This window comes from Hyperolius riggenbachi, chromosome 8 (assembly GCF_040937935.1).
Source record: "Hyperolius riggenbachi isolate aHypRig1 chromosome 8, aHypRig1.pri, whole genome shotgun sequence".
Lineage (NCBI taxonomy): Eukaryota > Metazoa > Chordata > Amphibia > Anura > Hyperoliidae > Hyperolius > Hyperolius riggenbachi.
The window spans coordinates 90,611,406-90,633,935 of NC_090653.1; the positions used below are offsets into that span (position 1 = coordinate 90,611,406).

At 46.0% G+C, this 22,530-nt stretch overlaps 1 protein-coding gene across 2 annotated transcripts in view; it reads left to right on the forward strand.

Moving 5' to 3' along the window:
• Nucleotides 1-22,056, forward strand: part of LOC137528257 (probable G-protein coupled receptor 34) — a 25,198-nt gene extending 3,142 nt beyond the window's left edge. The window contains exons 1-2 of one of the 2 annotated variants that reach the window (XM_068249541.1): nt 7,845-7,921; nt 20,683-22,056. In XM_068249541.1, the coding sequence (XP_068105642.1) occupies nt 20,690-21,739 (1,050 nt within the window). In that variant the 5' untranslated portion in view covers nt 7,845-7,921; nt 20,683-20,689 and the 3' untranslated portion in view covers nt 21,740-22,056. Of the gene's footprint in view, nt 1-7,844; nt 7,922-20,682 lie in introns of those variants that run through there. The other variant, XM_068249540.1, reaches the window with a different exon arrangement.
• Nucleotides 22,057-22,530: the final 474 nt, after the last annotated feature.

Here is a 22,530-nt window from a genome sequence, read left to right on the forward strand (position 1 = left end):
CGCTGGCTGTTAATGGAAGGACCACACTCTCTGTCATTCCTGCCTTTCATGCTCTTGTAAATAATGCAGCTGTTCTAGCTGTGAAACTCTTGTAAAGCGACTTCCCATACCGGCTCTTCTGTCTGCAGATGGGCAAATATGTTAATCCGAAGGAGCTTTTTAATGTAGAACAAACTAACAGTTGACATTGTACCTTTTTGGTAGTTAGCCACCTAGTGCCACATCCGTCAGTGAAAACACATGCAAATACATTGGCTGGCACATAAGAAAAGATGATGGGGAGGGGGGGGGGGGGGGGGGGGGGAAGAGATCCAGTGAGATGGATGGAGATGGATATGAAGGCTGCCATATTTATATAAACAGTACCAGTTGCCTGGCAGCCCTGCTGATCTTTCATGCATCAGTAGTATATCAATCACACACCTGAAACAAGCATTCAGCAAATACACCCTTCAGTAAAACATCTGATCTGCATGCTTGTTCATCAGGGTCTATCACTAACAAGCCCGGTACACACTTTGACTTATGATTGGTCAATCACTGGCCAATTTTACCTTCTCCGTGTAGTATGAAGGTTTACCCACACAGGGCTTGATTCATGAGGAGCCGTAACGAGCGCTCAAAAGGGTGCTAACTCAGCACACCTAAAAGCTTTGGGCGTGCTAACTAGGGTGCTAAGCAGTTAGCACGCCCAAAGCTTTTATTGATCGCGCGCAAAGTTTAGCGCTAAACGTCACACCCGGTGCGAACAAAACGTCTCGCCGGGTGTGCGCCTAAAATGTCAATGTTTTACGCGCACATGGTGGGACGGTTTGATCGCACCCGGTGCAAAGTTTAACGCGCACTGCACAGCGCTAAACTTTGCGCGTGCTAACTTAGCGCGCAAAACTTTGCACGTCCTAAAGAGCTTTAGGCATGCTAAGGGGCTTTTAGGCGTGCTAAGGGGCTTTTAGGCGTGCTAACTAAGTTAGCACCGTTTTGTGAATCAAGCCCCCAATCTGCTCATTCAATATTTGTTGACCCTCATGGACGTGGTAACATTGGTCAGTGATTGGCCAGTCATAATTGAAAGTGTGTGTGTACCAGACTAAAGTATAAAGCCTGGTACACGCCTTCAATTTTGATTAGCTTACCTTTGGCCAATGTTACCACCTCCATGTGGTATAGGAGCTTACCTACATAATCTGTTCATCATAGTATTAAGAATCTGTTGGCCCTCATAATACATGAAGGTGGTAAAATTGGTCAGTGATTGGCCAATCATAATTGAAAGTGTGTACCAGGCTTTAGAGGCAGAGTGTTGTGATCAGTTATCACTGATGCAGAAGGATCAGCAGGAAGCCAGGCAATTTGCATTCTTTAAAAGTAAATAAATATGGCTGCCTCCATATCCTTCTCACCTCCAGCGTACTGTCTCCGGTATTGTGCCCTGCCGATTTCAGTATGATGCCCCTTTTCCACTGGAGGCTGAAGGTGGTGAATCACTGCCTGTCAGCTGTTACCGTTCACCGGCCAGGGGTATGCTAGAGTTTGGCATTGGAAAGGCAGCCCCCCTATAGAGTCACATCTGAGTCACTTTGGGCATGATTCACTATTGGTAGTGCTGCGTAACAGCGAGAGTTATCAGCTGTTACGAGCGCTTAAAAGTAAGCGAGCCTTAATTACTGTCATTGCACGCTACAAGCTCTATTGGCATCATAACATGCATAATGGGGTACATGCTGAATTGCAGCTATCAACATAATGTGGCTCAGATTCTCCCGGCATCATCACTAGCGGGTCCAGTCACATTAAAGGACTTTAATATTATTATTAAAATAATTGATCCCTGAACTCTGATTGGCCCAATAGGCTGTCTGTCAAGTGACAACCAGGAGGAAATGGATGTGAGGCAGGCAGAGACTTTGTCCATGGTAGAGGAGGAGAGATCTGGGGTGTGGAGGTATATCTGGGTGTCGTCGGCATACAGGTCATAATTGAAACCCATGGAGGAGATGATTTTGCCAATTGAGGCAGTATAGAGTGAGAACAGGAGTGGTCCTAGGACGGAACCTTGAGGAACACCAACTGAGAGGGGTGTAGGAGTGGATGAGGAGCCATTGAAAAATGTTGTGAAGGAGCGGTTGAAGAGGTAGGAGGAGATCCAGGCTAAGGCTAGGTCCTGAATGCCCATTAGCTTCAGGGAGTGGAGGAGGAGGGAGTGGTCAACAGTGTCAAATGCCGAGGAGAGGTCCAGGAGGAGCAGGATGGAGTATTTACCTTCGGCTTTGGCAAGGTCGTTTACCACTTTGGTGAGGGCTGTTTCTGTAGAATGGGCTGTGCGAAAACCAGACTGCAGGGGATCGAGAAGGGAGTTGGAGTTAAGGAAGTTGGTCAGGCGTTGGTGGGCCAGGCGTTCAAGAATTTTTGAGGCAAAAGGGAGGAGAGAGATTGGGCGGTAGTTGGATGGCAGAGCAGGGTCAAGTGAAGATTTCTTTAGCAGGGGAAGCACAGTAGCCTGTTTGAATATGGAGGGGAAGATGCCGGTGGAGAAGGAGAGGTTGAACAGATGGGTGAGGACAGGAGCCAGATCAGAAAAATGTGGGCGCAGAGAATCAGATGGGACCGGATCTAGGGAGCAGGAAGTGGCAGGTGAAGTTGCCAGCAGCTGGTTGACTTTCTCCACCGTGACAGGATTGAAGGAGGTAAGGGAGGAGAAAGAGGCAGGAGTCGGATGTGGTGGGGAGGCGGGGGCGATAGAGTGGAGGAGAGAAATATCCCTCCGGATGGTTGTAATTTTGTTGATAAAGTAGTTTGATAGGTCAGTGGCTGAGAGGGTGGAGGTTGGGGGGGGAGGTGTGGGGTTAAGTAGGGCATTGAAGGTGGCAAAAAGACGACGTGGGTTGGAGGCTTGGGTAGCGATCAAGTGAGTGAAGTATATCTGTTTACTATCAGCGAGGGCAGTATGGTACGTCTGTAACTTGGTCTTGTATCCCAGGAAATCATTGTTGTGGTGGGATTTCCTCCATTTGCCATTCATGTAAGCCGTTCCCATTGGCTTACATGGAGTGACAGGGTCGGGAGCCAATGAAAGAGGCTCCTGACCGGCGCACAGCGCTCTGCCGTCATAGCGACGGCAGAGAGAGCCGCCTGCGGCGGGGACAGAACTACATGATCAGCGGGAGCGGCGGATTTTTTAGCGGCGATTCGCCGGGAAGCGGCAGTTTACTGGACCAGCACCCTCTGGTCCTTAAGGGGGCGGAGGGTGCTGGTCCCAAAGTGGTTAAAAATGATGACATGTAATGTTACAAACACTGCTATTTAGTGCATGAAATTGCAGCTGAGAGGTTGCCTTGTTCAAAAAGTGTGCAGTTCAGCTATCCATGGAAAAGTACCCTTTGGTAGGGTTCACACTGGTAGGTTGCAGTGTGGTGTAACAGCTACGGCTTACTCCACTGCAATGCACCACCTATGCGACATTCACAATGTGGCGGGTGCGTTGCGGTATAACGGGTTGTGGCGTCATAACACACTGCATGCAGTGCGTTATCTCAAAACCCATGCATTACCAGGTCCATACTTTTCATTGACAGTATGCTTTACTCTATGCAATGTAACACGTCCGTAACATGCGGTATGACTTTTTCGTTCCGTTGCGTTTCTGTTATACAAGAAACACAACACAACGTCCCACTGAGGCAGCTTTCACACTAACTCCATAACAAACATGATGGGATTATTACATACCCTGACCAGACATCCCGTTTTACCTGGGACATGTCCCAGGTTCAGGGTCCCCTGTCCCAAGCTGCAATGTGTCCCAGGTTAGGTCCCACTTTTGGCTGCTGGGTTTCCCAGCCGTGGGACTTTGTGGCCGCATGAGGTAATGTTTGCCTCATTTACCGTTTGCGAAGTCTGAGTAATCGTTTTCTGCTGTATTTCATTTGTTGAAGGTAATGGTAGTTGTCGGAAGTAACGGTTATTGCATTTCATTTGTCAGAGGTAACGGTTGCTGCAGTTATTATTTGATGAGACTGCATTTGCTACTTTGGGGCTATCGTTGCAGCATTTGGCATATTGGGGCTCATAATTATTTAATGGTATGCTAATATTGCAGCACCAGCAGCTTCTACAGATTCCGCGCACAAACTAATCCCACCATAGTCATAGTCTAATGTCCTACGATATTATGATGTATTTATATAGCACTGGCATCTAAGGCAGAGCTTTACAAAGAATATAGTCATGCCCTTGGCACAGCTCAGAATCTAATCCTGGCCATAGTCATCTAATGTCCCGCCATATCATTATGTATTTATCTAGCACTTGCATCTGCTGCCGCACTTTAGCAGTGTTCCCCAACCCTGTCCTTATGACCCACCCATAGTGCATGTTTTGTGGAAATCCACACAGGTAGTTAATCAGTTCTGCTGAGACACTAATTACCCCACCTGTGCATGTTTGTGGTTTCCTGCAAAACGTACTATTGGTGGGCCCTGAGGACAGGATTGGGGAACTCTGCTTTACAGAGTACATAGTCATGTCACGGACTGACTTCCATGATGCAAATCTCCCATTGCACCACATCATTGTGGGAACACTGCTTTCATATGCAGGGCCGGATTTTTGCTTTCCAGTGCCGTAGGCCTGTTGTCACCAACCCCCCCCCCCCCCCCAAAAAAAATATCCTGTCCAACACTCTGACTAGCGATCACTGGTTTGAATGGGTTCATTTCAGTTGTGCTGCTCTGCCCCCATTCAACAATTCATTCCTGTAATTTTGCGCTCCTGCCCGAATGTGCACAGCAGCCGGTAGTGTTCTGGGCATGCATACTTGAGAAAGGACGCTGATGTATGACCGGTTGCTGTGCACATCTGGGCAGGAGTGAGAAGTTACAGGGAGCGTGAGTGGCCAGAGCATGCGCTGCTTCTTTGTCCTCTGTGCGACTGGCTGCAGTCGGAGCCACAAACAAGTGGCAGGGCAGTGCAATGGAGAGAAGCCCATCCAAAACAGAGAACAGGTAAGTAGCAAACATCCAGTCAATACCCACTTTGGATGTTCTGTTGTAATTAGAGTGGACCTGAACTCAGAACTTCCTCTCTGCTCTAAAAGATATGCAACAACATAACCTTTAAAGAAAAACATTTCTTTGTTACAGCCGATACAAATCCTGCAATAAATCTGCCGTGTGTCTACTTCCTGCTTTCATGGAAGCAGACATATTGTTAACATCATCAGCTTCAAATGAGCTTAGATGTTGTGGCAGTGACACAGGGTACAGATCAAATTACAACTTGTGATTAGACACATATGAGGGGAAATTAGACTCTCTAAATACATACAGGATGCATTTCTCTATGTTTTCCCTCTGTCCTGTGCAAGAGTTCAGCTCCACTTTAAAGCATCTGAATGACATTTATTTATATTTGCTGAAAAATCTATGTATCTCTTTTAAGTGTTGAATGTACATATGGTGGTGTGCTCTAACATATTGACAGTATACAGGAACAAAGTCTGAAGAAGGCTTATTAGCAGAAAGCTTACTATTTTTCTTTTAAACCAATACATGGCATCATCCTGATTCAAAACTCTCTGCTTTCGCTGATGGATAAGATGGAACAATGCTCTACTGCCAAACCATACACACTAGCATAGAGGTAGTAACAGCACAGGTGTCTTTTAAAGTGACAGTTTAGCAATGAAAGGGAAGCAAGCAGCATTTTTATTCTTGCAGTGCTCATAGATGGTAGGAGCTGAAGGACAGAAAATTAGTCAGGAAAGAGTTAACTGAAGCAGACAATAGATCACCACTGGCTAGAAAGAAAAAAACTAAAGAGAAACAGTGATAAATTAGGGTTAGATAAGCGTCTATTTAACAGCTGCAGGGGTCAGTGTCACAGCTGTAAAAAAGAGAAGGTGAAGAAACTAGCAGAGCTCACTGATGTCTGTGAATGCCTGCATTAAAACTCAGCAGAACTTAGTTCTATCTGCTTTGTAATGTAAATCCCTGATTTTTCTCACATCGACTTGTATGTCCATGATACAGAGGAATGGATCATCAGGTGACAGCAGATGCAGATGGTCATAACACATCAGGAATTGAGAGAGAGAGAGAGAAGCAGGGATTGGAGAACCCTAGAATTCAGCTATTAGTGCAGTGCAGGGCGCTGGTTGGCTGGCTGCGCTGCGGGACCAGAAGAGATGATTGACATATGACCTCTTCTCTTTCCAAGTCCTGCCGCCCTTCTGATCTTATCTAATTTAACACCCTAGGCCGTGGCCTTTGTGGCCTTCCCAGAAATCCGGCCCTGTTCATATGTGTTTGGGAACATTGCCTAGTTACCTTTAGGGTCACTTTGCCTATCTGTGTTTTGGGAAGAAACTCTGGCCCACTGCCTCAGAGATATATTACAGTTCGCTCCGCCCACACTATGTCATCGACATGCCCATTTTTCCACCGAGGTCATGGACACGCCTATTTTTTGGCAAACGCACTAGCGCCCCACCTCCGTACCAGGTTGAGCCAAGAAAAATCTGGTCACTGTGGATTACAGTATACGGTAACGGCCTGGTCATATTGGTGTGTCAGAATCCATCAGAATTACTAAACAATGTGCCTGTTTACAGTTGCAGTACAGCAAACTTTATGTACTGTATGTTTCACCATATCCGTCACATCACATGCTTAGCTTATGACAGCTGAGAGTCCTCCTATCAGTAAGGAGCCACTTTCATTGCCTTCTTACCAGCTGATCACTCTGAGCCAATCACAGAGATCACAGACCGGCCAATTGAAAAAAACCCTCTGGTCCTTAAGGGACTTACGAAGCGAAAGTGGCAAAAAAGGTTAAATACCTGGCTGCAAGTTTTATCCACAGAGGACACTATCCGTGCCCTCTGTTTCATTCCGCCGTGGCGTCATTCTTATTTTCAGTCTGAGGTCGGGACCCGACTCGATCCCTCGGATCGTCTGCGCTTGCTCTAATAAATATGGCCGCCAGGTCCTGCTGTGCCTGCGAAGTTCTCATAGTCGTGAGCGCGGCTGCGCAGCTCTGAATCCTCCTCCAGCCCCGTCACGGCTCCCGGCAGTCTTGCGCGCTTCACATCCATCTGAGGTCGGTTCGGGTCCCGACCGCAGACTGAAAATAAGAATGACACCACGGCGGAATGAAACAGAGGGTGCAAATGGCGTCCTGTGTGGATAAAACTTGCAGCCAGGTATTTAACTTTTTTTTGTCACTCTCGCCTCGTAAGTCCTTCAAAGGACAACTGTAAAGAGAAGAATATGGAGGATGCCATGTTTATTTCTTTTTAACCAATACCAGTTGTTTGGCTGCCCAGGCTGACTTATTTGATTGATGTAGTGTCTGAATAGCACCAGAAACAAGCATGCCGCTAATAATGTCAGAAACACCTGATCTGCTGCATGCTTGTTCAGGGTCTATGGCTAAAAGTATTAGGGGCAGAGGATCAGCAGGATAGTCAAGCAACTGGTATTGCTTAAAAGGCGTATACTTCTATGACACGCAAGCAGGAGGTTGCTAGGGGGGAGCGGATCTCTTGTGCGCTACACCGTGGCACGCTTGACATACTCCTTCCGGCCCCTCGCATCTGCGGACGGCAGACTGTGTGTCAGGCACAGCGGACGGCTTTGCCGATTGGCTGCTCGGGCGAGGGAGGTAGGGAGGCAGAGCATACTTACTTCTTATGGCAGCACTGGCGTTTATCGCAAGGCAACTTATTACATGCGCCTTTACCTGAAGAGGCTGATATTTGGTGTCAGCGAAACATGTTACCTGGCGCTTTGAATCATCCATTCACCACTCATTCTGTCACCTGGAGCATCTTACACATCAAAAGGACTGGTAACTATGGTGATCTTTGCTGCTTTCATCTTTGCTGGTGACAACACAAGGGTTTCAATACATGAACTATGAAAAGGTCTAATGTGGAAACTTGCAAAGGCTATTCATTAAAATGAATCAGCTCATTATTCTCTGATGGACTGCAGTTGGGTCTTTTGAGGCTCATATACAATCTGGGAGTTGCATGTGGTTCCCTCATATCAAATGAGATTGTGGAGTATATATATTGGGTTATCTGCTATGCACGCTTTTTGCTGCCACTTCATATGCACACCAGCATCAGGAATATACTCAAACTGCAATTGAGTTTGTAAAGTGTGTGGAGAGTGGACTCTGCATCCTGCTTTTCTATGCTACTGCTGCTGCTTATCCCTCGCTGAAAGGTGTATTTGGAGCTGCTTTGCATGGCGCTCTATTCTTTAAGATCACTTCATTTGCACATTAATACCAGGAACTATGCTAATTTGGAGGACTGCAGCCTCCTCCAGGTTACTATGAGTGGATGGTGACTCATTTTAATATGTGTTTAGTATATTTCTATAATCATGTCTATAATCATGTATTTTTGTCTTGTTATGTCCTTTTGATAAGAATTTCTGAATAAATAGTGGAGGTTTTTTTTGCATGCACCCAAGAGCCAACCCTCTTTCTTGTGTGTTGCTATATTGATTTTGTTGGCATGGTGCATGCAGGAAACATTTTTTAGATATATGGATTATATTACATTTTTGTAATTATTAGGATATTAGGTTATTGATTTGGCCATTCACTGCATGGTTCCCATTTTGTGAAATAGTAATATTGTTTAAAAGGAAATAAATATGGCAGCCTCCCTATCCCTCTCTCACAAATTGTCCTTTAAAACCATTGTTGCCCCATCTAAAAAAAACAAAAGTCAGATACTCACCTAAGGAGAGGGAAGGCTTTGGTCCTAATGAGCCTTCCCTCTCCTCTCCCGGTGCCCTCCGTGCTGCGCTGGCTCCCCCGTTCCAATCCCCCGCCGCGGGGGACTTCGGAAGTCTTCGGGAGCACTCGGGCTCCATACTGCGCTAGTGCATCACAGAGGAGCATGCACAGTATGGAGCGGCCTATCTTCGGGAGCCCGAGTGCTCCCGAAGACTTCCAAAACCTCCCTTCGGCGGCGGAAGTGGCAGTATTTGACCGAACTGCTTAGGACTTAGAGCCTTCCCTCTCCTTAGGTGAGTATCTGACTTTTGTTTTTTTAGATCAGGTAACATTGACTTTAAGGGGTCAGAGCCTTGTGGTGAGGAAGTACAGTATATAGTGATACTCCAGGCAGTTCAATAAGATCAATAAATCAGTGTTTTGTTTTTTACAATCCAAGCAGGAGGGTAATGTACCATGGCTAAATGTAAACAGCTGTGCCATCACACAGGAAAAGCAGTCCTTGTTTTTGCTTATCACATTTACATCTTATATTGATAAATAATATTATTAATAATATTAATATTATAAAATCAAAAACTGTTTGCTTTAAAACTCATTAATTCCTATTCTTTGCTTTTGGTTGTGACTCTAGAAACTGTGGTTTTGCTCACTCAGTCTCTGCTTCTGTATTTCTGAGAAATGACTTTCAATTTAAGTCATGTATGTCTGCAATATGTTTTCACAACACTGAATATATTGCTTTGAGGTATACGGGCTGGGGCACACCGAGCTGGTATCTTGGCGTTTTTTCAGCCGCTTGCGGCTGCGGATACACTTGGTCAATGTATCTCAATGGGGTGGTTCACACCAGAGCGGGAGGCATTTTGCTGAAACGCATACTCCCGGGGTGAGGCATTTTTTGGATTGCGGAGGCGTTTCTGCCTCCAATGTAAAGTATAGGAAAAACGCAAACCGCTCTGAAAAACGGCAGTTCAGAGCGGTTTTGCAGGCGTTTTTGTTACAGAAGCTGTTCAGTAAGAACTTTACTGTAACAATATATGAAATCTACTACACCAAAAACGCTTCACAAAACCGCAAAATGCTATGTGAAACGCTACAGAAAAATAAGAAAAAATGTTTCAAAATCTGCTAGCATTTTGCGGATCTGCTAGCGGGTTTCAGTGTGCACCAGGCCTACGTGTTGATGTAATCAGCTGACTTGAATTGAATGTGGACTTACCTAACAGTGGTCTGACAGAGTGCAGACCTACCTGACAATGGCCTGGCAGAGTGCAGACCTACCTGACAATGGCCTGGCAGCGTGCAGACCTACCGGACAATGGCCTGGCAGAGTGCAGACCTACCTATAACAATGGCCTGACAGAGTGCTGACCTACCTGGCAATGGCCTGACAGAGTACAGATCTACCTGACAATGGCCTGGCAGCGTGCAGACTTACCCGACAGAGAGTAGACTTAAAGCTAAGTACCCACAGCCAGATCACAGACAGATGCATCTAGAATCCCCACTGATGAACGATTGTTACCCAATCCATCTGGCCGAATCAGCAACTGTCGTTGGTGGCATCTGAAACGAACGATCGCTTACACGATCGCAGCAAAACCCACAAAAGTCAATGAGGATCGGAACGATCCTCTGCGATTTAATCAGACACAGCGGTCATTCAAAAATGATCACTGGGGGTGGCGTGAATCATTGATTCATTTTCATTAAACGATGTTGTGCGATATGGTGAAAAAAATCGCTCATTGCAAAAAAAAGGTTTGGTAAAATCACTGGCTGTATGGGCCTTCATCACTCTGCAATAGGATCCAGACAGAATACTGACTCACCTGACAGAATGCAGACTCACCCGACAATAGCCTAAGGACTGGTGCACACCAAGCGTTTTTGGAAGCGTTTTCAAAACCGCTGCCACCTGTGAAAACACTTCGCTAATGTATCTCAATGGGATGGTGCACACCAGCGGTTTGAGGTTTTTAGCAAACTGCAAATGTGGCTCCTGCAGCATTTTTGCGGTTTGCAGAAGCGTTTCTGCCTCAATGTAAAGTATAGGAAAAGCTCAAACCGCTCTGGAAAACGCTAGATCAGAGCGGTTTTCCAGGTGTTTTTGTTACAGTAGCTGTTCAGTAACAGCTTTACTGTAACAATACATGAAATCTGCTACACAAAAACGCTCCAAAAAACACTAGGCATGTTTAGAAAACCTCCAAATAAATATGAATGGTCTTAGGTATATATGCAAAATATATCAAAAGTTTATTAGAATAGATTAGCAATAGTTAAAACCTGGGATATGGGATAGGGGGAGGGGGAATTAAACCATAAAAACAGAAAAACACACTGCGGGGCTAAATAATTCACTTTGCTGGCCAGCTTATATTATGCAGTAAACCATAAATATGCACATTCGCCACACAACACAACCTAGATTTGGATCTATATCTATACAGTGGTACCACTTTTACAGTCCTTTTAACTGCGCAATATCAGCATGGATGTAGACAGTAAACAGTCTTTAGCAGGGGTAAGCCTTAAGCAAGTACATGCTGTTTTGTCTATGTAAGCAGCAGAAGTCAGTTTGTTAATACTGGTAGGCAGCCATTAGTATATGCTTGAGCTTTAGAACAAGAAGACAAACAAGCAGGCAGTCCTTCAATTCTAGGAAAACAGGCATAAGCAATGGTATAGATCCTGTGTGGTAAGCAATCAGCTAGGCACATTGATTCTCACCGCTGTTTGTCACTGTTGTGGTCTCCGATCAACTTCTTTGGTTGTGGTAGATTTGTCGCTTAAGGGGCGGTATACACTGAGCGGCGGTGTGCGGACCCTTGAGCGGCTGGCGTCCCAGCTTGCTTACACGCTGGGTCTCCGCATACACCTTCCTCCTCACTTGGCGTCTTCCGTATCTTCAGTGTATTCAGCAGCGGTGCGTTGGTGTGCTAGTCTGGCCAGACGTGACGTAGCCCCGCCCACCGACGCGTTTCACGCCTCTTGGGGCGTTTCCTCAGGGTGTGTCATCACTCCTCTCTACACTTCTATTTAGCTTGGCACTTTCTCCTCCCATCTCCTTTCTGATAGGACCGGCCTTCAGGTCCATCCAGAGCGTTAGGAAGGTAATTTCCAGAATTACCACTGGGTGGCATTGGAGCAATGGAGCTTTGCTTACAAACGTATCAGCGAGAGTTTATTTTCTTTCTGTATACAAGCATTTTTTCTTCTTTTTTATTTTCTTTTTTTCTCCTCTCTATTATATGAGCATTATGGAGAATATCTCTAATAAACTTGGGATCTTACAATGAGAGCCTTCTTATTCTCTTCTTTCGTCTGCTCATACAAAGCAATCATACCGCACCTCCACACATTCCTTAAAGGGAAATACAGTGGTTTATTTGATTTTTATTTATATGCTTCCAGGCGCAAATACCCCTTTAGATCCAGTTCCCTGTTGAGGCCACGTGGATACAGCGTGTCAAGCTTATATATCCACATGGCCTCCTTACAGTAAAGCAAATCATCATAATCTCCTCTCCTAGCGGACACTTCCAGCTTGTATAGTCCCTTGACTAGTGTACCTTCTAGGCTACTTCTGTGGGCCTCAGCATAATGTGTTACTAGATAGCTTTTTTCCTCATCGCCCTCCTCTATGTGGCGCAAATGCTCCAGGACTCTTTCCTTTAAAGAGACTCTGTAACAACAAAAACCTGGGGGGTACTCACCTCGGGTGGGGGAAGCCTCTGGATCCTAATGAGGCTTCCCACGCCGTCCTCTGTCCCACGGGGGTCTCGCCGCAGCCCTCCGAACAGCCGGCGACTGTGCCGACTGTCAGTTCAATATTTACCTTTGCTGGCTCCAGCGGGGGCGCTGTGGCGACTTTCGTCACGGAAATAGACGGAAATACCCGATCTCCGTCGGGTCCGCTCTACTGTGCAGGCGCCGGAAACTTGCGCCTGCGCAGTAGAGCAGACCCGACGGCGATCGGGTATTTCCGCCTACTTCGGCGCCGAGAGGCATCAGAGCGCCTGCGCAGGAGCCAGGAAGGTAAATATTGCGTCACCGCTGCACGGAGGGCTACAGCGAGACCCCCGAGGGACGCAGGACGGCGTGGGAAGCCTCATTAGGATCCTGAGGCTTCCCCCACCCGAGGTGAGTACCCCCCAGGGGCCGTTTTGTCGTTACAGTTCCTCTTTAACATTCTTTTAGTTTTTCCCACATATTTGAGCTTGCATAGGCATTCTATCATATAGATTACTCTTTTCGTTTGGCAATTTATGTGGGTTCTCGTCTAATATGTTCTGGTTTCGGAACTGTTGATAAATGTCTTATTATTTTGTCTGTCTATAAATGGGCATAGTTTACACCTGCCGCATTTATAGCCAATCTTTTATTTTTTTAATATCTTGCTGAGATATTCATTCCCCTTAGCAGGCACTACTCCCTTTCTCCAACACCTCTATTACCCACCCCACCCCCCATTCCCCACCCCTATTCCCATCACTAAGGGGATATGGCTTATTGTATAAATTAAGATCTAGATGAAGAAATTAGAGCCTCATTTAATGAAAATAATCTAACATGCAGATCAGGATACCAAGAGCTTAAAGGCCACTTCCAAATTCATAAAAATTTGCTAGTCAAACAGCTAAAAAGAAAGTGGAATTCATCACTACTCGATTCCTATTCTAAAGCTAAGGTCATACCGGAGGGTATCCTAGAATGAATTATCCCAGCAGAGAATCTACATACAGAAAGATTTAAAGAAAAATGGAAAGCTAGTGCACTAAAAAGAGGTTTAGAAATCCTAGAACTTTTTGCTGAAGAAGAAAAACAGCAATTAAAGGAGAATACTGTGGAAGTTCGGGAAAGTGTTACGGTACTAAATTTATTTCAGAGTAACGAACACTTTGCTTCCTTTAATGAACAATTAAAAAACCAAATTCAAAAAATTCAAAGTGAAATTAAAAAAGACAAACAGGCAAAATTTGCGAAAGATTTAGCTAATTGGGATATTGACGAAGCATTGGATCCCTCCATAAGACTTTCCAGGAAGAGGAATCGAAATCAAAGACGCCGAGATCGAAGATCCTCAGGAGAAGGATCAGGAGGTGAAACCGACACCTCTGTAGCGTCAGGAACTAGCACTAGAAGGGGAGTCACTTTTTTAGGAGAAGACCATCCAGAAAGGCGACCAAGGGGAAGGGGATGGGGAACTGCCCGCAGAGGACGGGGAGGCAGATACAGGAGGGGGAGGGGAGGGAGAGAGGAGATAAGATACGAAGACGAGGAGGAAGTATACCAAGAGAGACAGAGCAGAGAAGAAGAAGGTGGTATGAAAACACGGAGCAGGAACAGCCAAAGGGCCAAGTAAAAGATAATCTAAATATGGTTGTGAATCTTTCAAGCTTCCAGATGAATGACAGTCACCTATCAATTTTGAATAGGGGGCTGTCATTTTCCCCTCAAATAGGCGGAGATCCTTTTGAGGTTTTTAAGGTTATAACTATGTTTTTGCGTAAAGTGGCTTTTAGGCTGTGGCATCAGGAAGGGGAAAACACAGTGGGAGAACTAGATGGTGGAGATGATCTTAACTCCCAATTGGATGTTGATGATCAGGCTATATTGACAGATCTAGCTGAGCTTTACGAAAGACAGGAAAGCAGTATTGGGAATGACAAAAGTTGTGTAGAAGATAATCTGGATGAACCCTATAGTTTTTCCTCTGAGCCCTCCTCTGACTCACTTCACCCCACAAGGGTGCGCAAAAAATCGATAAAAATGCCCCCCATGTCTAGCAATAAATACATCTCAGTATTCTTGGAAACTATAAAGCAAGACCTCGACAAATATGACTGGACTAAAAAAAACAACAAAGTCTAACTTGACAAAAAATGAGAGACAGGCCCTTATGGAATTACAACAGGCAAAGGGTCTAATAATCAAGCCAGGAGACAAGGGAGGCAACATAGTCCTCCTCAATGAGGAGGACTATGTTGCGGAAGCAAAGAGACAACTAAATGATATAACGACTTATCAGAAGCTGGATGGAAATCCCTTTGCCTGCATTGCCCGAAGAGTCAATGACCTTGTGGACGATGCATGGCACAATCAGGTGATTACCGAAACAGAGTGGGAATATATGAAGGTGGGATCCTATAACATCCCACGTTCTATATTATCCCTAAAATCCATAAAAATCCTACAAAACCGACAGGACGGCCGATAGTGGCCGGCATAGGAGGACCAACAGAAAGACTGGGCAAATATATAGACGACCGATTGAAGCCATTGGTGACAAAATTATCCTCTTTTGTGTTGGACACCAAGAGCATGTTGGGCGAATTGGCCAAATTTGCCTGCCCCCCCCGGGGCTCTCCTTGTTGGTATTGACGTTGAATCATTATACACGTCAATTCCCCACGAGGAGGGACTCAGGGCAGTTACCTTTTTTCTTGAGGCATTTCATCCAGAAGCCAATGAGCTAAATCAATTTGTGACTGAAGCCATGGAATTAATACTTAATTATAACTGCTTCTCTTTTGACTTTGGATTTTATAGGCAGATCAGGGGCATGTCCATGGGGGCGGTGTGTGCTCCGGCATATGCCTGCCTCCACCTAGGCCTTTGGGAACATCAGGAGGTCTATAGGGACGAGGGCTTTCGAGCACACGCCGACCTTTGGCTTCGTTATATAGATGACGTGCTCCTGGTCTGGACCGGAACGAAGGAAGAGTTAAATAGTTTTCTAGAAAGACTCAATGAAAATGACAGGAATATAAAATTAACTTACACGGTCAGTGATCAGTCCCTGACATTTCTAGATCTAAAAGTGACAATACAGGACAACAGGCTAGTGACTTCTACCTATAGAAAGCCAACTGCAGGCAATAGCCTGCTGCATGCCTCTAGCCACCATCCTTCACCTCTGATTAGAGGCATACCTTATGGGCAATTTGTACGCCTTCGTCGCAACTGCTCAACAGACGAACTATTTAAAAGTGAAGCCCGCGAGATGTATCAAAGATTCCGCGAAAGAGGCTATTCACATCGCATACTTAAAAGGGCCCTTAAAAAGGCCTGGAATCTAAGTAGAAATTCCCTCATTCAGCCTCCATCAAAGGAGAATGATAATTAGGAAGGAGAACAACTCATTAGGATGGTGTCTAGATATGGATCCCATTGGGAAGATTTACGAGAAATGCTAACTAAGAACTGGAGAATCCTTACCTCATCCCCAGAAACAGCACAAATTATAAGCCCCAGACCCCTATTAACGGCACGACGTGCCCAAAATCTCAAAGACAAATTGGTTCACAGCGAATATGTAAGAGACAGTACCACATGGCTTAACAAAATGATTCCCAATGGGACTTATAAATGCGGCAGGTGTAAACTATGTCCATTTATAGACAGGCAAAATAATAAGACATTTACCAACAGTTCCGAAACCAGAACATATGAGACGAGATCCCACATAAATTGCCAAACGAAAAGAGTAATCTATATGACAGAATGCCCATGAAAGCTCAAATATGTGGGAAAAACTAAAATAATGTTAAAAGAAAGAGTCCTGGAGCATTTGTGCCACATAGAGGAGGGCGATGAGGAAAAAAGCTATCTAGCAACACATTATGCTGAGGCCCACGGAAGTAGCCTAGAAGGTACACTAGTCAAGGGACTATACAAGCTGGAAGTGTCTGATAGGAGAGGAGATTATGATGATTTGCTTTACTGTAAGGAGGCCATGTGGATATATAAGCTTGACACGCTGTATCCACGTGGCCTCAACAGGGAACTGGATCTAAAGGTGTATTTGCGCCTGGAAGCATATAAATAAAAATCAAATAAACCACTGTATTTCCCTTTAAGGAATGTGTGGAGGTGCGGTATGATTGCTTTGTATGAGCAGACGAAAGAAGAGAATAAGAAGGCTCTCATTGTAAGATCCCAAGTTTATTAGAGATATTCTCCATAATGCTCATATAATAGAGAGGAGAAAAAAAGAAAATAAAAAGAAAAAATGCTTGTATACAGAAAGAAAATAAACGCTCGCTGATGCGTTTGTAAGCAAAGCTCCATTGCTCCAATGCCACCCAGTGGTAATTCTGGAAATTACCTTCCTAACGCTCTGGATGGACCTGAAGGCCGGTCCTATCAGAAAGGAGATGGGAGGAGAAAGTGCCAAGCTAAATAGAAGTGTAGAGAGGAGTGATGACACACCCTGAGGAAACGCCCCAAGAGGCGTGAAACGCGTCGGTGGGCGGGGCTACGTCACGTCTGGCCAGACTAGCACACCAACGCACCGCTGCTGAATACTCCGGAGATACGGAAGACGCCAAGCGAGGAGAAAGGTGAATGCGGAGACCCAGCGAGTAAGCAAGCTGGGACGCCAGCCGCTCAAGGGTCCGCACACCGCCGCTCAGTGTATACCGCCCCTTAAAGAGAGTCTGAAGCGAGAATAGATCTCGCTTCAGACCTCATAAAACGCCGCTATAGCGCGGCTTAACGGGGGTCCCTGTCCCCCCAAACCCCCTCCGTGCAGCGGGGGAGCGCTTCCTGGTTGGGGCAGGGCTAACCGCCGCAGCCCTGCCCCATGCGCGTCTGTCAGACGCGTATGTCCGCCTCTCCCCCGCCCCTCTCAGTCTTCCTTCACTGAGAGGGGCGGGGGAGAGGCGGCGATGCGCGTCTGATAGACGCGCTGGGAGGCAGGGCTGCAGCCATTAGCCCTGCCTCCAGGAAGAAGATTACCAGCGACCATTTTACGACCAACTTTTGCGGGGGGTGGGTTGGGGGGTGAAGGGACCCCCGTTAAGCCGCGGGATGGCGGCGTTTTAGCAGAGGCACACGTGCCCCCTGCTATATATAAGACCTGAAGCGAGATTTAGTCTCGCTTCAGTGTCTCTTTAAGCGACAAATCTACCACAACCAAAGAAGTTGATCGGAGACCACAACAGTGACAAACAGCGGTGAGAATCAATGTGCCTAGCTGATTGCTTACCACACAGGATCTATACCATTGCTTATGCCTGTTTTCCTAGAATTGAAGGACTGCCTGCTTGTTTGTCTTCTTGTTCTAAAGCTCAAGCATATACTAATGGCTGCCTACCAGTATTAACAAACTGACTTCTGCTGCTTACATAGACAAAACAGCATGTACTTGCTTAAGGCTTACCCCTGCTAAAGACTGTTTACTGTCTACATCCATGCTGATATTGCGCAGTTAAAAGGACTGTAAAAGTGGTACCACTGTATAGATATAGATCCAAATCTAGGTTGTGTTGTGTGGCGAATGTGCATATTTATGGTTTACTGCATAATATAAGCTGGCCAGCAAAGTGAATTATTTAGCCCCGCAGTGTGTTTTTCTGTTTTTATGGTTTAATTCCCCCTTCCCCCTATCCCATATCCCAGGTTTTAACTATTGCTAATCTATTCTAATAAACTTTTGATATATTTTGCATATATACCTAAGACCATTTATATTTATTTGGAGTAACTTAGACTGGTTGTGTATTGAGGTGCAGCGTTATATCATAGCGTACAACTTCAGTAAGATTTATATCCACGAAAGAGGACGCTACAGCGTGCACTACAGCGCAGATCCAGGAGGTTTAGTAACTTCAACTATTAAGAATGTTTAGAAAATCTCTCTAAACATGCCTAGGAATCGCTCAAAAAAATCTGCTTCATAAACCTCTGCTAGAGGTTTTTGGTGTGCACTGGGCCTCACAGAATATAGCATCCCCTCCCTCCTTGCAGAATGCAGACTCTCCCGTCAATGGCCTGACAGAATATAGCCCCCCCCCCCTGCAGAATGCAGACTTATCTGAAAATGGCCTGACAGAATACAGCCCCACCCCCCCCCCTCCCTGCAGAATGCAGACTTATCTGACAATGGCCTGACAGAATATAGCACCCCCCCCCCCCACCCCCTCCGCAGAATGCAGACTTATCTGAAAATGGCCTGACAGAATATAGCCCCCCCACCCCCCCTGTAGAATGCAGACTTATCTGACAATGGCCTGACAGAATATACCCCCCCCCCCCCCGCTGCAGAATGCAGTCTTATCTGACAATGGCCTGACAGAATATAGTCCCCCCCCCCTTCCCCCGCAGATTGCAGACTTATCTGACAATGGCCTGACAGAATATAGCCCCCCCCCTTCCCCCGCATAATGTAGACTTATCTGACAATGGCCTGACAGAATATAGCCCCCCTCCCCCCCTGTAGAATGCAGATTTATCTGACAATGGCCTGACAGAATATAGCCCACCCCCCATCCCCCCGCAGAATGCAGACTTATCTGACAATGGCCTGACAGAATATAGCCCCTTCCCCCCCCCCCCCCCACACACACACACACACACACCTGCAGAATGCAGACTTATCTGACAATGGCCTGACAGAATATAGCCCTTCCCCCGCAGAATGCAGACTTATCTGATAATGGCCTGACAGAATATAGCCCTTCCCCCGCAGAATGCAGACTTATCTGACAATGGCCTGACAGAATATAGCCCCCCCCCCCCTTCCCGCAGAATGCAGACTTATCTGACAATAACCTGACAGAATATAGCCCCCCCCCCTTCCCCCGCAAAATGCAGACTTATCTGACAATGGCCTGACAGAATATAGCCCACCCCCCATCCCCCCGCAGAATGCAGACTTATCTGACAATGGCCTGACAGAATATAGCCCTTCCCCCGCAGAATGCAGACTTATCTGACAATGGCCTGACAGAATATAGTCCTTCCCCCGCAGAATGCAGACTTATCTGACAATGACCTGACAGAATATAGCCCCCCCCCCCTTATCTGACAATGGCCTGACAGAATATAGCCCCCCGCAGAATGCAGACTTATCTGACAATGGCCTGACAGAATTAGCCCCCCCCCCCCCTGCAGAATGCAGACTTACCTGACAATGGCCTGACAGAATATAGCCCCCCCCCCCCCCCCCGCCTGCAGAATACAGACTTATCCGACAATGGCCTGACAGAATATAGCCAACCCTCCCCCCCACCTGCAAAATGCAGACTTATCGGACAATGGTCTGACAGAATATAGCCCCCCCCCCCCCCTGTAGAATGCAGACTTATCTGACAATGGCCTGACAGAATATACTGTATACTCTACAATAGTAGCCAGGAAGAATACAGACTCACCGGACAGAATGCAGACTTACCCAGCAACCTGAGATGAGAAGCATCTCATGTTCCATACTGACCTGAGGCTTCCTTAAGCCCCATTAAGGCCACTTTTCCCTTGCTGTCTCCCCCGGGTGGCTCCTGTCACCCACAATGCTGCCTGAAAGCCTGGCCGAGTCGTGTTTCGTGGTGTATGCGCAGCCAGGCGCGCTCCTGTCCCTGGGAGCGTTCTGACTACTACTACTGCTGCTGCTACTACTACTACTACTCCTCGGTCTTAAGAGAGCTTAAGGAAGCCCCAGGTAAGTATGGTACCTGAGACGCTTCTCGACTCAGGTACACTTTAGGAATACTAACTCACATGACAATGAGTTTACAGTGTGTAAGTGGTCTGACTAAGTATGATCTTGTTGAGAAAAGGAAAACGTGCACCATCCAATGACTGCAGTTATTTATTTGTAATCCAATAAGTGGGTTACACAATGAAGTTTAGACTGCAAGGTGATTCTGCCCTGTGAATGATCAGATCAGGATGAGCATATAGGAGTGAGTGCGGCGGGGGTGGGGGGGGGGGGGGGGCACTGACGGACTGTGTGGTGGCCGTTTTGTCTCAGACACTTGTACACGCGGGGTCTCGGAAGCTTGTTCACGCATGGTCCTGCACTCTGCAGCAACCCTCCTATCAGGCCTTGCATATAGAGTTTTTACCATTATTTATAAATGTACCATTTTATTTTATTTTTTGATGTGACCTTTTCTAATTGTAATTTTTTTTTTTTTACAGGTAAATAATGGCTTTATCAACTCATCTGGCCATAACAACCCTGCAGCCTGAAGAAACCACTCCCTTGACTATAGACATACCCACCGCTTTTACTTTTAACGCCTGCCATATCCAAGATGGAGTATTATCCTCACTGCTACCCGTAGCCTATTCCCTCGTCTGTGGGCTCAGCCTTGTGAGCAACATCTTGGCTCTCTTTGTCTTCTGGACAAACTGTCAAAAATGTACATCCATGGTGATCTACATGAGGAACCTTGCCGTAGCTGACCTCCTACTTTCTCTCTGTCTGCCGTTTCGTATTGCCTATCAAAACAACGAGGGACCTGCGCTCCTCTGCCAAATTATAGGAGCTTTCTTCTACCTGAACATGTACGCCAGCATCATGTTCCTAAGCCTTATCAGTATGGACCGCTACTTGAAAATCATCCGGCCTTTGCAACAGTTCAAAATCCACAGCGTGTCATGGAGCACCAGGGCCACTCAGGTCGTCTGGGCCATCAATGTGGTCTGCATTATACCATTCCTGATTGAAAACAAAGACAAAACCAATGAGCCTTGCGGTCAGAAGTGCTTCCACTTCAAGAAGAGAGGGTCTGTGTCCGCTGCAATTAACTCAACAGCAGTTATTGCCTTCTTTGTCCTCCTGTTCCTTTTTGTCTTTTTTTATGCAAAAATCTCCCTTAAACTCCACCAGGCCTCTTTGGGGAGAAGCCAGCCTCAGACTAAAAGGAACAGCAATCGAGCCATGAAAAAGTCTTTTGTGGTCTTAATTATATTCATTGTGTGCTTCGTTCCTTATCACTTGGTGCGTATTCCCTACATCCTGGCACAGATCGATTCCATCCACAGCATGGACTGGAAGCAGACCCTGCATATCACTAATGAATTGGTCCTGTGTTTGTCCACACTCAACAGCTGCCTGGACCCTGTGATTTATTTCTTCTTGTCAGCTAGCTTCAAAAGAGCTGTTATTTGCACCATTCAAGGAAAGCTCAAACTCATTATGAACAATCAGGACAGAACCTCCTACTGTAACAGGTCTGTGACTGACAACTGAAGTCACAAACATTCTGCTGTGCAAACCCGTCCTTCCTGGGTGTCTGTTCCTCCTGTGATCAGTGGTGGCAAGGAGAGGACAATGGACATTATTGGATATTAACGCAATGTTCTCTATACCGTCCGTATGATTAACTTTTGATGGGAGATTGCCAAGAAAACTGGAAATTCCTATCATGGGGGCTCCCGTATAAAAGTGTGGAGGGACAACCCATTTTCACACCCACGTTTAAAAGAACAGAAGGAATTGTTTTGCTGCTGTTTGAAGAACTGAAATCCAGATTAAAGGACCACTGTGAGAAATTGTAAAATTTAAAATACACGAAAACACATAAATAAAAAGTACATATCTTCCAGAGTAAAATGTGCTATAAATTACTTTTTAAGCTCTGTTGTTGTTGCTTACAGTAGGTAGCAGAAATCTGACAGATCTGATGGGTTATGGAATAGCCCATCGCCTCATGGGGGTTTCTCAGGAATTTCTTTATGCTATGCTATGCTATGCTATGCTATGCTATGCTATGCTATGCTATGCTATGCTATGCTATGCTATGCTATGCTATGCTATGCTATGCTATGCGGTGGCATAATGGTTAGCGCTCTTGCCTTGTAACGCTGAGTCCCTGGTTTGAATCACAGCCAGGTCACCATCTGCAAGGAGTTTGTATGTTCTCCCTGTGTCTGTGTGGGTTTTCTCCAGGCCCTCCGGTTTCCTCTCACATCCCAAAAGCATACAAATAAGTTAACTGGCTTCCCCTAAATTGGCCCTAGACTATGATACATACACTACAT